The sequence below is a fragment of the Trachurus japonicus genome, chromosome 17, assembly GCF_045865225.1.
Source record: "Trachurus japonicus isolate A0001 chromosome 17, Traja_1.0".
Lineage (NCBI taxonomy): Eukaryota > Metazoa > Chordata > Actinopteri > Carangiformes > Carangidae > Trachurus > Trachurus japonicus.
Genome location: NC_140923.1, coordinates 15,780,674 through 15,798,821, shown reverse-complemented (window position 1 = coordinate 15,798,821; position 18,148 = coordinate 15,780,674). Strand labels below are relative to the sequence as shown.

Sequence of the window (18,148 nt, the reverse complement as noted above, 5' to 3'; positions counted from 1 at the left end):
ACATTTATTTATTTACGTAAATGTGGTGATTTCAGTCCGTAGCCCAGAGGCAGTCCTGCTCACTTTTCATTCAAACAAACTAATGCCACTGCCACAGTTGTTAAATTTCATCAATGAGACCAATATTAATCTCCCAAAAACAATTTAACCAGTCACGTGTTAACAGCGCTAAAAGCCTAAATTAAAACAGTTTTTAGCAGCTTACTGCTGTGGCTCGGTTGCCGCGAATTGGCGACAGCCGATGCTAATTTCTGTTAGCCCGTCCATGGTGTTTTACATTACACGTTAGCATTAAGCTAGCGGGCTTTATATGCTCAGTTGTGAGCTGTGTGTGTTTTGAACGTTGTTTCAAACTATGTGGGTTTGATTGAACATCTTTGACGTTTAAATATATATATATATTGCCGCTTAATATAATGCTTTACTCCTCTTTTTATTTTGTATACCATTTTTACTGTAGGACAGGTTAGAACACCGTTTGTTTACTGTGGTCACTTCCGTCCCTCCCACACACCGCGCTGATTCGCTTAGGGCACCGCCAATCAGAATCGCCATAGCAAGCACACAGCCAATCAGAGTACCCGACGAGTCTACTCTCCCGACGGAGAGGAACACACCAAACAGACGAGCTCCCGGCGCCGTCCGACGAGCCTAGGCCCGTGTGTACCTGGCTTTACTTTTTCTTTGAAGACAACACTCATTCTCTCTCTCTCTCTCTCTTTTTATTTTTATTTTACCGGCGGTGTCTGCTGATGTGCACGTGTGTGACGGTGGAGGATCTGTGACTGATTCACTGTGGGCCACCGCCAGTCTGATCAGGTCCATCGCTGTCTTTCACATTACTCACGTGTATCAGCGCAATCTGTTTACATTACATTAAGCCGACATCAGGAGAATAATGACGCGACGGTAAATGAATGAAAATAAAATTATGAGGGGCCATGGCCTGTGGCCCCCACCCCCCCTCCCGACCTCCCCCGTCTCCTCCAATTTTCTGCCCTGTACAATTTCCATGTGGCACACACCTTTTTTTTTAATGCAAAGGGGGGGAAACATGAAATATGAAACATAAAACAAATCAAACCACACTACAGGACAGCTCCCCCCACTTTGTTTTTAATGCATCACACCCCTTAACAGAATTAAGAAATTAAGAAAGAAATAATTATTACAGAAAATAAGGGAAAGTTGTTGTGCATACATTCTCGGGCTTGGGGGGGGGGGTGGTGGAGTGGGGTGGGGAGTGGGGGTGGGGCTACGGTCCCCTACAGGCTGATGCCTGGCAGGGCCCCGGGGTATCCCAGAAACTAGAAATACAGTAAATAAATAAATACATTTCATATAAGATTAGCTTTTTTTAGATCCTCCCTCCCCCCCTAAATTGGGGGATTGTTACCTTTATATTGTAAATAAATTATTTAAATTTGACCATTAGTGCCTAATGTGATACATTATGGAAATTGCATCACTTTATATGTAGCCCATCTTTTGAAATAAGATTTACTGTACAAAATGTGATGAATAAAACCAATGATCGTAGACTAGACTAGTCTGAAAATGGCATAGACCTCTGTGCTGTAAGAAAAAGAAAGAAAATCGAGAATCGAATCGTGACCCTAAAATCGAAAATCGAATCGAGGATTTGGAGAATCGTGACACCCTTATAGGCTACTAGGCATTAATTACTCCCACTGGCAGACAGCTAACTACTAACAAGTCAGGTTGCGTGTCTGGCACAAAGGTCGGGATGATCTGTGTTGGCACCGCTCATCAGCTGTGATGCTGGGCCTCAGCTTTACCTGTAGACCACGGATCAATGAGCACAGATAAACTATTATAGAGTAATGCAGCAGCAAACTTGACTGTGATGAGAGGCTCAACAGACAGACAGACAGACAGACAGACAGACAAGGTGAGCGCAGCAGCGGGAGAGCAGAGAGCCACAGATAAGAGGCTTCACATTTAGACCTCTTCATGTCCGAGCACCTTGACTAAACCAACATCTTAACCACGACGGTAAATAAGAACATCCTGTGAGTCAAACGCTGAAACTGTATATGTTGTTTCTAAAAAAAGAAAAGAAAGAAAAAGGTCTGTGTGAAAAGCGGCGAGGCTCACCGTGGATAATGAGCTCTGAGTCTTTGTTGAGCTCGTAGAGACGCAGCGCTTCCTCCAGCTCCAGCTGAGACGACACTGTGCAGGGGTCACCTTAGAGACAGAGAGCACATATCGGATGTCATTCACCATATTTAGATACGGACATGCAAGAAACCAGGTTACAGGGAGAGACCAGGTGAAGGGCAGAGATTAGAGAATGTTTTTGAAATAAAATTGTTCCTATAAAATCTGATGACGATGTTGTTTTAGTGGAGTCAAACCTGTCAGATATTCAACTACTGAGACGTGGCTCTGCAGCCAGAAGACAGCAACTTCCTTTTTGTTTTTATATCTGAGGACTGTGACTGACAGTGCAGTGAAAAGACTCAAACACTTTTCTGATAACAGCCTAATGATTTTATGTTCAGTTTTTAAACCAAAAATGCCAATCATTCGCTCGTTCCAGCAACTCAAAAGTGAGAAGAAATGCTTTTTTTTGTTGTCACAGACGAGAGCAAATTAAATATCTTTGCAGTTTGAAGAGAAATAACTGGAATTATTCCTTCTTACTGATACATTATGGACAAAAACATTAAACAGCAAACCACCTATAAATAAAACTAACTAATAAGTACTGGCAGTTTTAGTTTGGCTCCCAACTCAGGTTTTTAGTTGCTTGTTTTTGTCAGCTCTCTTCGTTTTTCTTCGAAATTTCATACGTAAAATAGCCTGTGAGAAACCTTGTAAGTGAAACCAGGCCTCTCATTTACATGACATTTAAGAGATCAGGTTACTTTTAAATGCACAGACCGACAAAGACGAGCAAATAACAAAGCAGAGACAATGGAGTGGCACAAAAGCTGTAATTTCCAGTTTCCAGAGCGAAAGGCTGCGAGTCAGTGTAAAACGGTGAGTTACACAGTAGAGGAGCATGACATTTAAAAACACACCTCTGTCTTAACCACTGCAGGTGTGATATGAATTGCAATGCATGAACTTTAAGTAAACATTGAAGAAATGCGCGTGGGCGTGAGCTGGAGACGGCATGTCAAGTCAATGCTGCCGTTTCAAATCATTTCCTTTTAATTGCCCAGCTGTATTTGTACAGTGATCTAAGTCAATAATTACAATACCACTCAGACGCAGGTCTAATTATTTCCTGATCGTTAACAGGAAGAGTCGGGACAGGAGCGGCTCAACACACACATGGAGAGGCCGTGTGAGTCGACTTGGAGGCCAGTCGTTCTATTCTTAGGGTTTTACCCAATTAATCACAATGACAAACCTCTGACTTCATACAGAGCTCGAAAACAGAAACTCTGACACACCGTGGATAGATAAAAAATATATATTTCTATATATATAACATGAAACAAACTTCTGGAGGTTAATAGAGAACCTGTGGGCGGACTGTGGCATCAAATGTGTCATCAATTTGCAGGTTTTAACAGAAATATCTGTTTTTTAGGTGCAATTCAGGGTCATTTTCGTTATCAATCAAGCTGCTGAGTATTTAATTTATCGACCAAGTAATTAATTAGTAATTGGAAATATGAAATTAGTCCAAAACACAAAGATATTTAATCTAGTGTCAAGAATGTCAAACCAAACAAAGACCAGACCAAAGTGTCCTCACGTCAGGTTCAGGCATTTCGTTCCACCTACTCGGCATCGTGCACTGCTGTCGTCGCTTCACAGTCGTCTGACAAGATTTTTTTTTCTGAGGATGGTTTTGCAGAGAGCCGGCTAATTCTTCTAAGCTCATTTTCTATTCCAGCACACACCCTACAGGTGGTACGTTGTATCTGTCTATGCCTGCGACTAAAAGCATCATCATGTCTGACAAAGAGATGCACTTTGGATGAAATTATCTTTCACAGTTGGCAGACTACTGTTATGTATGTACACAATATCTAATACTGTTGTGTGTGTTTACATTAAAATGACCTCAACATGTTCATATGATTGAGTTAAAATTCAGTTTCTGGGGGTCAACAGGTCGCATTTAACTCTGACTTTTTAAAACAGTGTTATGATAAAAAAAAAGACTTAACTCATTCCAGGTGCATTTTCTAATTATTGTAACAACGACTTCAGTTCACGCGGCGCCGCTGTGAGTTTGCGGTTTCCATGAACGGACGCCGGGGCAGCGAGGAGAAACAGCCACCACGGGCAGGGTACTTCATTACACCCATCAAGCAGCTTTTCTGTCTCAGACAGGCTAATGACTACGGTGACTGTATGTGGGTGGCGATGAGTGGGAGCTGATCTGAGTCTAATGAGTTTAGGCAGGCTGACCTTATCCTGAGCGGAGCAATCTGATGGCTCCATCTTTCCTATGACACTATTACTGCTGCCTGACTAACGGGCTGACGACGAGGGACTGTGAGGGGGGGGGGGGGTGAACTCTCTTGATAGACAGGAAGAGACTGAGCCCTACGGTCAAGAGAAATGGTGGCGTGTGTGTGTGTTTATGTGAGCATGTGTTCACGTTAACACATCCCACCGACTATGGCAAAAGTCAGCCAGTGGATTAATTGGTTGTTTAATTTGATGAATGAATGAATGAATGCATGTCTATATTTCGGTACATATAGGCTATGTGTCCGAAAGGGTGTAGGTAGAAGCTAATGATGAAGTACAAAAATGAGAAATTAATCGTATCTATCTATAAACTTGCATTTTTCATCACAATGAAATAAAAAATGCTGCACAGCGCACAATATAAACTTAACAGTGCAAGATCAGTATACTTAATTTTCCATATTATAACTAGAAATTACATAATAATAACAATAAATCTTTTAAAACTGGCTAGTGTGTTGCATAATTTCATATTTTCAGGACAGTTGTTCCAGATGTTAACTCCTTTCACAGATCCAAAGTGTTTTTTTTTACACTGGTTCTAGTCTTTGGTTTATGAAATAATAAAGTTCCTCTTAGATGATGACGTGTGTGTTCAATTAAACTTGACTGCGGTTTTATGGCACGTGTCCTGTAAGGTGAGCACAGGTGGAGGGGGGGTGGGGGCAGTGGGGGTGTGGGGGTGATGGAGTCATACCTTCCTCATCGATCCACTTCATGGTGAAGAGCTGGTCGTTGTCCATGGAGCACATGTCCTTCACTTCGCCGTACAGACCCTCGTACGAGATGGACGGCTCAAAGTGAGTAATCATGATGTCCCTGCAGAGAAAACACAAAAGTGTTAATATGAAAGGAACAGATTTTAAATGTTTTAAACTTTAAGATTGATCTTTGTCGCATTTATTTAAAAAAAAAAAAAATACATCAACAGCTTTAAAATTTCTCTCAGTGCTACTTCATGGATGACGTGTTGCAGTTGTTCTTTACATTAATTAAAATTCAATGAATCAAAATGGTGAAAAGGTTTCTGCCATCTTCAGATTCAGTCATTACACCAGCTAATAACTCAAATATATTCAATTCATCAGCATAGAAAAGTAACAAAAACAGAAAGTATCCGCACTTCTGTCCAGTAGCAGTGGCTTTTGTTCAAAATTAAAATTTTAAATTCCTGCTGACTTAGTGATTGCTTCATTCAAACAATTCAACAAAATACCAATCAGACACACACAGTTATGATTTTGCCCACATTTGAATACAACAATATTTTTTATTACACACAATAATTGAAAAACAAAGAGTGTTGGGTAATTCTCTTTTTGTTACGAACTTTACAAGTAAATTTGACATCTGATAAATCAAGATTTGTTCTAAAAACATTGAAACATCAAAATTAAACCAAGATGCTGCGGGCTGCAACTGAAAATTATTTTCATTATCTTCCAATCTGTTGATTATTTTCTTCAATTAAATACCAGAGAAGAGTGAAAAAATTGTATTTCACAGTTTCCCCAAATCCAAATGAAATCCTAACTATTCGTCAAAAAATGTTAGACAGAAGCAAATCTTGCTGATACCGGAAAATAATTGTCATTTCTATTTGATAACTGCCCACCTGATTAATTAACTGATCAATAATTAGAGCACTAATCATTATTTTTAGAGGTCAAATCTCCCTCCCTCCCTCTCACGGATGCATTTGAAGGAAAACTCTGGAGAACGACACACTTTAGATGGAGAGAGGAGGAAAAAAAAGTAGGTGCGAGAGCTTCATTCCCCCCCCCCCCCCAAACACTGTGGTGTGTGAGTCACAGTCTCGCAGTCTGTCACATTTGTGTGTGCATTCATCTGTACAGCATGATGGTGGGTGTGAGAAAGAGAGCACAAACAAGAGTGAGAAAGACTGAAAAAGATTGAGGGAGAGCAGCAAGAAAGAGAGAGAGAAACTAAAACAGAATGAGTCATAGATGATTGTGACCGCTGCGGTTCAGGCTCACTGTTCACCACTGCGCTCCATTACTTCCCTGAAAAGCAGGAAAACACTTGGCTGCCTTCGCTGCCCCTCATCAACAAGTCCATCGCACCTTTGCCTCTTCACTTCACACAAACAGACAAACACAAAATGCTCGAAACATTACGGCGAGAGACGTCGGGATAAGACAAAACACCGAGCTCCGTCTTCCCCCGATCCTTCCTGCCCTATCCTTCCTTGCTGACGGGATCATCTGTCCATCGTCGTTTCAGGATTGATGTCGCCGGCTCGCGGCCTCAGCTGTGTTTATGGGGATGGAGATTGTAGTACACATGAGATTTTACAGGTTTGCAGGCGACAGAGGTCTGAGCTCAGGGGGTCAAGACCCGGAGGGGGGGGGGGGGGGGGCAAACCGAGCAGTGAGGGGTAAAAAAAAAATGAGAGGAGCAGTGTAAAACGGATATAAGGAAGGAGGGGACGATGTGTAAAAACCACCAGACAGAACAGGACAGGACAGGACAGGGAGTGACCCACAAGGATAGAAGTAAACACCTCTTCCTCCTCCCCTTTTACTGCCAACATCAAACGTGTGTGAACTAAGATTTTCATCAAGTTGAGAGCTTGATAGCAGGATGATAAAATCCCCAACACATGAAGTAAACAATGCACTCTCTCAAGGACGACTTCTGTACGATATAGAGTGTGTGAGGTCACTGCAGGGTCGCGCTTTGCCAGGAGCAAAAACACATAAATACACACCAGACTGTGATTTATTTGCTGATATTTCAGTTTCACATTAATGTTGCAAGCGCCTAAAGAGTGCAGCCTCCTCCTCACTGCCCGGTATTAAACTGTCTGAAAGTCACACATCAAGAGTGAATGCAGCTTTCTTTTTTCTTATCCCCCCACCCCCCCCCAGAGCAAGAATAAACTGATGCAAAGCTCAGGGCTTCTCCTTCCTCCCTCTATTTTTCTCACCCGCTTCCTCCATCCTGCTGGTGTTAATCATTTGCCGGTGAGATTGGGGGAGGAGGAACAGACTGGCAACAACACTCCCACAGTCCGATCTCTCCTCTAAAAAGCAGCGTGGCAGCACAACTTCCTCCTAAAGCCCTGATAACGCTTTGGAGAGATAGAGAGAGAGAGCGCACAAACTCACTAAAAACACACTGTAGCTCCTCCACATAGCGAGGGTTGAGTGTTTGAGAGGACGGACGACGTATCCAGGCGGCTTTACCTGTGTCACGTGTAACTGGACCTGAGCTGTGTGTGTGTGTGTGTGTTCGTTAAACAGCTGTTTGTCTTCACACGGTTAGTTAAAGTTAAGCCACGTCTCAGGTGCCTCAAACTAAATCCGAGACACAGACACAGTAGCCGCGGCTAACAGCTACAGGAAGCCGGGGGAGACAATGCAGAAGAGATAAAAATACACAGACAGCAGCAGAAATACTTTCACCCACGTTTTTTAACTCCTGCAGAGCGAGGCTGAAACAATTATGCAGGCAACAGAAGTATGTGAAGATTATTTTATACTAAAAATGTATTATTTAAGTAAAATACCAAACATCCGACGGTTACAGCTTCTCAAATGAAGCTCTTTGTCATTTAAGTATTAAGTAATTTTAAGTATTAAGTAAACATCTAACAAGAAGTTTCATTCCACTGTTTTCAGTTCTGTGGAAATCGTGACTTATTGTTAACCAATTTGTGAATGAATGAATTAATTAATTAATGAATGAATGTTTTATTTTCGTGTCATGCCACCACTGTGGCCCATCCCATATGGGATTACAAGACACAATAACAAATACAAAAAACAAAAACTAGACAGTCCTTCCTGTTGGTGTTACCTGCCACACAGGTGTGACATAAATAAACTATTTCAGATTACTTTCAGTACTCAACTATATATCACTCTTCATCTCATTGCCCAAGCCTTTTCAAGAAATAAAGAAAATGCAAAAATATTCAAATAAAAAAGAAGTTTTAGCTTCTCAGCATCGTCCAACCATACAAATTCGTTATTTGGATCTACTTTACTAATATAGAGTCATAGAAAGGACAGTAGAACAAAAAATGCATTTCATTCTCCACCTCTTGGATGTCACATAAGTTACAAATTCTGTCATCTTCTGCTGTGCCGACATATCTGCCTGTCTCGATATGAAGACCAAGAATACCAGCTCTCAATTGAGCACACAGGGATCTTTTCTTTTTAGACAAATTATACAAAACATAGTTTTCTGGGCCAAATACCTGTTTTATTTTGCAGTAAGTACGCAGTTTTGTTTTTGTGAATGTTTTCTAGGGCTGCAACTAACAATTACTTTGGTGGCACTCCACTCATGTGCCATTAAACCATAGAAGAACAGGGCGCAACATTATGATGTCATTAAAGGAAAAACAGTCAAACCCTAAACAGTGGAAAACGACATGGAAATAGTGATGGAAATATGACATTTCTGTTAGTTTCATCCAGCTGTTTTTATACAGATAAACGAAAACTATTTCTCAAACAACTGCAATCAGCCAATTATGTAATAATTATGACAGGTCTAGGTGTGATATAAGACGGCAGATATGAAAATAATTCTCCAATATTGTCTGACGTGAAGGTATTTCCCCATCTCAGCTTTTTGACAACATCTGTGCTGCTTCCTTTGATTTAGAAATGCATTAATCAATACTAGTGCCTTTTTAACCCATTAATAATGCAACATTGGCCAAAAAAGTTCAGCTGCAGACGAAGAACTTCAAAGTAAGTGATGGTCTGTGTTACACAAAAGGAAAAGCAGACTGCGGGATTCCTCAGGGTGACTAAGGCAGAAGAATTGTTCTGTGAGCTCATCACTGGTGACTAACTGGGAGGAAGAAGTGGCATTCCTCCGCTCGGCGCTGTCCTACAGCAACGGCTTAATTAAAGAAGAGGAAGAGGAGGCGGAGGAAGTGGAGAGGAGAGGAGAGGAGAGGAGAGGCGGAGCGCTGGCCTGGCGCTGCCCCTGGCGTCTTAACTGCCGTGAGTAGGACTCTGCTGCCCCATCTGCGCAGCATGAAGCCATTCGTCACTGGTGAGCGCTCAAGCAGGAAGCCGGGGTCAGGGCGCCTCTCTGGGCCTCCGCCAGCGCCTCGGACCATCCATCTCTCTGTCAGCGCTGCCACGCATGGGGATGCCCCCTGCAACACCTTCACACAACCCACACGCACACACGCACACACTCAGAGAGCAGCGATCAAACACTGACAGACACACACACACACACTCAAACTGATGGGGAAAACAGAAACGCACCTGCCGAGGTTTAAAAGTCACCAAAACAGCCGCCTAAATTAGGAGAGGGACCCGTTTGCGGGGACCAGGGCGCCGCCCGCCGTAGGTCGCCGGAAGTCACAACCGGAAGTTGGTCTTGAATTGGATTGAATGTCATTATTGTCATTGCACAAGTACAACGAAATCCGGTGCAGTCCTTATGTTTTTCCTGCACTTTGAAGGGCTGGAAAAAATTATATTATAGCAAACAATGGAACTGTGTATTTTTTTTCAGGTAAAACCTCTTTTAGGCCGTGAAAATAGGCCGTTTCTTTGGGTGCAAAGTGCAAAGTCCTTAAAGTTCAAGTCTTCTTTCTTGTCATCTTGTTACTTATTCGGCGCTGCGTTCGAACGGTAGATCAAAGAAGACGATACGAGGATACGATAGATACAAAGAGATGCAACGGTAAGAGAAAGAGTGTTTTAATTAATCATCTATCTAAAAAGTGTGGCGTGTCTAAGATACAATATTTATAATGAATAATAATTGTAAATCAATGAAACATTAACATGATCACTTGATTACGTGATTATTTTAGGCTTCTAATCGCTAAATCTCAGTTTTACATATTGAAATGACTTAAGAGTCAGTTAAGTAGTAAATTATGCAGTTATAATATATAAAAATATATGAAATGAAAATACAGTATATATTCCGGTACGGAAGAAGACCAACTTCCGGTTCTGACTCCGGTATGGACCTATGGCATCGCCCTTGTCCGCCATCTCTTCCCTGCAGACGGATACGGGTAAATTAAAGGGATAGTTGTTTGTTGTAGTTCTTGTGGAGTTGTAGTAAAAAAGCAACTGGACTTCTTCTCTTGTTTGAAGACGTTTCACCCCTCATCCAAGAGGCTTGTTGTAGTTGTTTTGAGATCAGCGGGGCAGAGGCGTGAGCTGCTCAGTGAACACAATGGAGGTGAACGGTACAGGTCCCCTGTCCCTCATCAAACTCATCAAATACACAATCTAACAACTCCAAAACGTTCTCGTGGACAAGTTGTGACCTGCACATTTATCACGTTATGAGATAATCATGTATAATTATGTAACATTACAACACATGAAGCAAATACTCTGAACTACTTGCTCTTTTGAAATCACTCCGCCCTGCAGCCGTGTCTGGAAAGTAGTTCCGGCTGCATTTGCCTCGAAAACAACTCTGTCTCGTAATGTTACATTATTATCTCATAGTGTGGTGAATGTGCAGGTCACAACTTGTCCACCAGAGTGTTTTGGAGTTGCTGGATTGTGTATTTGATGAGTTTGATGAGGGGCATGGGATCTGTACCGTTCACCTCCGTTGTGTTCACTGAGCAGCTCACGTCTCTGCCCCGCTGATCTCAAAACAACATGCACTGATTATAAAAGGTAATGAACCTACTGCTATGACTGTAGGGACTATGGTGATAGGATACTTTGCCAAAATGTTGAACTAACCCTTTAAATAGGGGTGGGCGATATGGCAAAAAATATCATATCACGATTTTTTTTAAATGAAGTCACGATTTCGATTTCATCACGATCTTAAATCGAAAAAAGGAAAAATTGACAATTTAGGCCAAAGAACCTTTCTGAACAGATTTTAATCTAAATAGTTGCAGTTTTGCCAACATGTGCAAACAACGTAAACATAGTAAAAGGTAAACAACAACACTCTTATAAAGTGCACTCTTGCAACATAAAAGGTAGCTTTCAATAAACATGAAAGTAAAATATCAATGAAGACATTACTGTTTGTTTTATTCAACACAGTCATTTTAACAGGATTTTAAGTGTATCAAAACACTAAATAGCTGATTGAAAAGGGTCAAATAAAGTAACTGTTGTTATCTCTTTTAGCAAACTTTGTAAATGTCCTTTGTTTGCGCTTTGCAGCATAGAACTGCAATTTACAGAATGTGCCCCAGACGATCCTACGATCTCTGCACTTTGGCAGATTGTCTACACGCTCTAATCCTTCACGATCTAATATCGCCATATCGCCCACCCCTACCTTTAAACACATCTTCCCTCGAATTAAGAAGAAAAAAAGACCCCAGTGAGGTCAGGGTGGATGAGACGCAGCTCTACCGGTCCAGGTTGTAGGAGGATGCTGCTGCTGCTGCTGCTGCTGCCGGTCGTTTCCCGGCAACACGGCCCACCTGTGGTGCCGAGCGGGAGGGAGGGAGCCTTGAGCCGCGCAGCACAACAGCACCAACCAAACGCACCCCGGAAACCTGCTGAGCCGGCGTGCAAGGTCACTTGTAATAACAGACAGACACACAGACGGGAACACAAACACTTCAGCTGTGTTACACACACACGCACACGTCACACACTGTGTAGGATGTGTGTAGACGAAGCAGCACAGACAGTAAATCACACGGAGAAGCTGCTGAGAGCCAGCGATACTCTTAACCACGAGCGTGAGTGGAGACGTGTGTTGGTGGTGGATGTGTGGATGTGTGTGTGTGGGGGGGTATGACTTTGCGGTTCACTGCTTGAGGGGGTTTTCAGAGTAAAAGTAAACAGAAAGACAAGGAATGCTTCCCATATATTCCGAACAAAGCCGAGCCTTCAAGCCCTGATCCAGATGGTGGAGTCTTTGAAAAAAGAAGAAGAGCTCCTTTGAAAAAAACAGAAACAAAAAAAAAAAACATTGAACTGCTTCACCGAGCCAGTTTAATCCCATTTTCCTGCCAAACAACATGCCTTACACAGGAATCCTGAAGTTGATCTGGCACATGTGAAGCCTTATGTCAGCCACTGTTGTTGGCAACTCTGAAAAAACAAACACTTTTCGTTCTGTGTCGCGCAGAAAGACCAGCGGCTGCAGATTATACACCAGCAGTAAGATATAATCTGAGGTGCACAATGAGTAATAGGTTTAAATTAAGATCTGAATTTGACTGACAATATTGTCAATATGAGGCTAAAAAGCTACGTGGACCGGTAAACTTGGAAAGAGCAGGTTAGAGGAAGCATATTTTCCACCTCAAAAAACGTATTCAATCACATAATACGCACTGTAACTATTTGTGAAATTCCTGTTTTAGTTTTATAAGAGAAATGGTTCGTTCTGAAAAAATATAATTCATGAAACATAGGAAAAAGAAAAATTCCAAAAACTCTTTTGTCTAGCTGTCAGAATCACTTCACTGTGCTTTATTAAAACACCTGAAATACAGAGGGTAAAACTATTAAACTGTCAGTCAGTTGCTTTTAATAACTAATCATTGACGCATACACATATTTGACATTCATCTCAGGGTGGGACACTAAAAACACATAAAATAGTAAACACATGAGGTCATGTTGCATTTTTTAAAAATCTCATCAGTGCTGCGACCTAAGAGTTGAAACACTTAACTGGTCGATCAAGAGAAAATAAATACTCCGATAAATTTTAAATCATCTCATCTATAAACATCACCTGGGTCTCTAGGAAACTAAGATGCAATAATAAAGCTATATGCTTCTTCTCACTCCTTTTCAAATACGTCACTTATTTTCTTTTTTTTCGTGTTTTAATATTTTGCTTCCTCAATTTTCATTTCTATATTATGTTGTGCAAAGAATTTGTTTAGCGGCATTCGGGAGGCCTTGTACTATTTAAGACATAAGACTCTTTATCTTGTAACAGAGCAAAGAAAGAGTACAGGATGCGTAAAGAAATAAGGAATAAGGAGTAAAATAAAGGATTTACTATGTACAAAAATAAAAAAACAAACAAACAAAGATATGTGCTGCTATGTTCAAAAAATATTTAAGTAGAAAAACTATATACATGTTGTTTGGTCAAAGATATTGCACAGTGTGGGTGGTCATGAAGAACGGGTAAAAGTATGACTTGTATGATTCATAATAGTACAAACAAACAAACCAACAAATAAAAAATAATCCTATTTTAATTGCTTATATGCTATACGCAGTGCTTTTGCGTCACAGCCCATCTTCCTCCCCAGTACAGTAGCAGCATCACTGTCGGTTTATTGTCATGTGTCCAGTGGCTGTGCAGCTTTCTGTGGCGAGCCTCAGTGTGAATGAGAGGCAACATGAAGACGACGCAGTGACAGGCTGCGACTGCTACGGACTGACACCGGTCTGCGGATGGATGATGATGACATTGACTAACTAACAACAGACGTAATGATGCACTGGAAGAAAAAATGGACTTTAAAAAAAGTACTCTGCTGGAAATAGATGAGCTGGGATTGTTTGTGATCAATCACCAACCGTTATTCCAGATCATTCATCCCGTCTGCTATCAGACTTTTAAATCTAGACCCAAGCTTGTGGAAATTTGTTTTGTTTTTTTTACACGCTGGAAGGCCAAATGGGAGACAAAGGTGGACATCTTTTGCTTCCACTGACATTGTAAACACAGACACCTGTGCGATATGTATGTAGGTACGAATGTGGATGAGTTTGTATTGTTGAGTTTATATTGTTATATATTATATTGTTGTGGATGAGTTTGTATTGTTCTTTGATGGACTGCCGAACAGAATTGCCCTCTGGGATTAATAGAGTTGATCAAATCAAATCAAATGGAAGATATTGAAAAGATTTACAGTCACAACATTGCCGCAGCCGAGGTGACATCTCTTTTTATTTTGTCTGAGAAAAAGGTTGAAAAGAACCAAATTCAGCAGCACTTTTTATAACAAATGATAAATTAAAGGGGCAAAGCAGATAATAACTAGCAGCCTATCTCTCTCAGCTGAAATATTACCTCACTTATTCACTACTTGTGGAGTTGTTCATTCTCCGTCACCAGTTCGATGCTTGTACTTGTTGTACTAGGACGTGAGGTTACTATCTGACCTGTCAGTACTGATCTCATTCATTGATTTGGAGCGTTACCAACCCGTCTAAAATCCCACAACAACACCGATGAAATTTTGTTTTAATTCACCCAAAAAAATCAAACGATGAGTCCGTTCTCGGTCTATTCCCTCTTTGCCAACATAGCTGAAATTCCTCGGCAGCAACCTCATGAATACTTCACATGCTTTGCTCAACAACATGACATCTGATGATCAACACACATAACAAGAGTTCCTGGGGTGTGTCGAAGAGCCGGTGAGCAATACAATGGGTCTGACTAAGGTGACTTGCACTACACGTTTTTCAAGTCTTGGCTGAGCTCCAATCACTGGCTCCATCAAACCAAAAAAAAAAAAAAAGTGGAACAAGGAGTGTCAGACAGAAACAAGTAGTTGACAAATGATTTCCATCATCCCTTTAAAGCTAAAATAGCCTAACTAACTACCACTGTCAGGGTGGTGGGTCATCATTGACTCAAAGCACTGGCATTTCCATATCCACAACATGATGACACGATGAGGACAGAAAGTTTGCTCATGTTTCTTTGGCTGTAACTAAATGTTTGCAGCTAAAAATAGTGTTACTTTCTGCAATGACCAAGTTATAGTTGTGTGTTAAATGTTTACATAGGGATATTATATGTTTGCGAAGAAGAAGACTGTTGAAGTTGAAGGGTGGAGCTGAAACAACAACATAATTAATGGATTAGTTGCTAAATAGAACAGAATCGCCAGCAACAACTAATATAATGTAATATCTGATTACAAGTACGTTAAAGAGGCAAAAAAAAATGATATTTGAGCAAATGTTACAGCTTCTGAAAAGTAGTAATTTCCAGGAAACTGACTGTGAAATCAGTTTCTTTACATTTTGGACTATTGGTCAATATCTGGATACAGCCCCCCTGATCTGTGCTAACAACAAATTATAAATCTAGAAAGTAACAGGTAGATTCATTTTCATATAAAAATGAACTCTTGTATCTGCAGTAGGAAGATCATGCGTTACATAGTTTTGGTGTCTTAAGTCTATCTGATATTCTTGAGAATACCAGATGTGAATTACAGTGAAGCAACGCAACTTAAATTGATTTTCTGGACCCTGTTGTTGTGATGTGTATCAATGCCAATGCTCTGATTGATGCACTCACTGCCTTGATTTCCTGCCCATCCCTAAACGACATAAAATCAATAACATCAATCTTTTACACACATGTGGACTTGCCAGAAAGTGCCAGCTGTATAGTGATGTTTTGTCAATCAATAATCCCAACAAGGACAGTTTATAAACCTTATCAAGCTGAGCACGTCACTGACAGATACTGAAACTAGTCACCCTCCGCTAACAGCTGCTAGTAGGGGTGACCAACTCATTTTGACTGACTTTGATCCATTTAATGTTTCTACAGTAACACAGAAGAGCCCTTGGCTATGAACTTTTGTCTGTTGAATTTATTTCTATTATGTTTTTTTCCCAGTCAAACATTCACACACTGTGGTATAAAATGCTTTTTATGTGTTTATGCTCAAATAATAATGATAGTAATGGCATAAATCTGATTGATGCCTTGATTTCCTGCCCATCCCTAAACACACAAACACACACATGTGGACTTGCCAAAAAGTATCAGCTGTATAGTGATGTTTTATCAATCAATAATAACCATCCAGGACTGTTCATCAACCTTATCCTATTCTTATTTCATTCTGACTTCGCTCTATTTTATGATTTTTAAAGTGTATAATATCTTTGAGCATTTGTAAAAGCACCTGCAAATAAAATGTATTATTATTATTATTATTATCATCATCATCAAGCTGAGCAGGTCACTGACAGATACTAGTACAGAAACTAGTAGCTCCCCCTATGCTAACAACTGCTAGCACGGGTAAACCAACTCCTTTTGACTCACTTTAACACACTTGGCAAGTTGGCTATCGATCTGACACGTTTCTCCAGTAACACAGAAGAGCATCTGGGTCTGAACTGGCAGCGTGTCTGTGTCTGGACAGTTTCACCTGTTCAAGTTTTTTTTTTTTTACCTGAACCTCCTGGACAACCCCAGCGTTAGCAAACAGCAACAGCTAGCTGGGTTAGCTCACATTAGCCAACTGGTTAGCCAGCCAGCCTCTCCTCTCCCACCAGTCTGAACCAAAACGTCTGGCTGGCTGGGCTTGTTAACAACAGCAACAAACAGTAGTGTTTCTTACCCTTTATAGTAAGCCTTCACCCGGACTTGATGCGAGTTCTCCCCGGGGTGGGACATGGTGCTGTCCCGCAACGTCGGCATCATCAGCTCCGTCGCGGTCAGTCCGACTCACCGATACCTTCCCTCTCCTCTTTTAAGCTGTGTTAGTTGTTGTAGTAGTGTAACCACACCCGGAGCACTTTGTTTTTTTTACGGTCCGTCGACACACCGAGTAAAAACGACCGAGGCAGACGAGGCTTAAAAAGAAACACGAGGAATTTGACCCCCCTTTTCCCTCAAGATAAACAAAAATAACATGGAAAGTATAGGAAAACTTGCGGGGTCCGCCAAACAACTCCCTACTGCTGCAAAGGCCTAACGACGGACGAGTCCACTGCAGGAATGTTTGGAGGGGGGGCGCATAACTTGGCATCTTCCAGACATATATTGTACTCGCGATAAATGAGTATCACCTTAAAGCCCTATCACACGCTATCACACGTGATTTTACTAGTACAAGAGTGTAATAAAACAATGAAACGCGTTTTATATATCTCAATAAAGTTAAACATGTTCTTTCTTGGCAACCGTTTCCCGACTGTACCAACTCGAGCTTTTCTCCGAGCGTGCGTGAGTGCTGCGTTCAAGTTCAGACGTCTGAGCTCGGACACTATAAAACCCTTCGAGCTGTGTCGCGCAGCATTGGAAATAACTACAAGACTGAACCGCAACGATAAAAACAAAAAAAAGCTTTTTATTAATTTAATTTTAGAAACGGGCTATTGGTTCAGTTCTGTGAAGAAAAGAAAACGTATATAACTATAACACTCAACTATGATAATAACCCATTTCAAAATAACATAGAACAATGATTTTAAACGTTTAATGTACTTTTTTTTGGTCATTTGTCGTGATTTTTTACATATTCCTTAAAGATTCAGAGACTAAGCAAGAACTTTCCCTTTAGCTATTAATGAGCCTTTTTTGCTACCACCTAAAATGCCTATTAAAGCCTACAGCCTATCCAATATTATGGTTCATTAATGTGTATAGGTTTCTGATTCACTCCAAAGCATGCACAGAAGCAGCCTCAGATTTATCATATGATGGTGTAACAGTAACACTAAATACTGAGAGGTGTGTCTGTTATGTGGTTAACCACGTTAACGTTTCTATCAAAGAAAAGTGACTGAATAGAAACACTTCTCTTGAGTATGCAAAAATAACAGCAGCACAAACAATATCCTCCCCAATGAAGCTGACTCAAAAGCTGATATAGGAAGAGTTTCAACCCCATAAACTGAAAATATTATAACTTTCATGAAAGAGGATTTATGGCAGGATAATACAACATTTGTATTATGCAAACTTCTTATATTACGTAGCTCATTTTAACATGACACCAACA

At 40.9% G+C, this 18,148-nt stretch overlaps 1 protein-coding gene across 1 annotated transcript in view; it reads right to left on the bottom strand.

Moving 5' to 3' along the window:
• The window catches only part of prkci (protein kinase C, iota), a 42,675-nt gene extending 25,539 nt beyond the window's left edge, over positions 1–17,136 (bottom strand). The window contains exons 1-3 of the mRNA XM_085803801.1: positions 16,763–17,136; positions 5,159–5,280; positions 2,119–2,208 (exon numbers count right to left, since the gene is read on the bottom strand). Coding sequence (XP_085659927.1) covers positions 2,119–2,208; positions 5,159–5,280; positions 16,763–16,845 — 295 coding nt within the window. The 5' untranslated portion in view covers positions 16,846–17,136. The remainder of the gene's footprint in view (positions 1–2,118; positions 2,209–5,158; positions 5,281–16,762) is intronic.
• Positions 17,137–18,148: the final 1,012 nt, after the last annotated feature.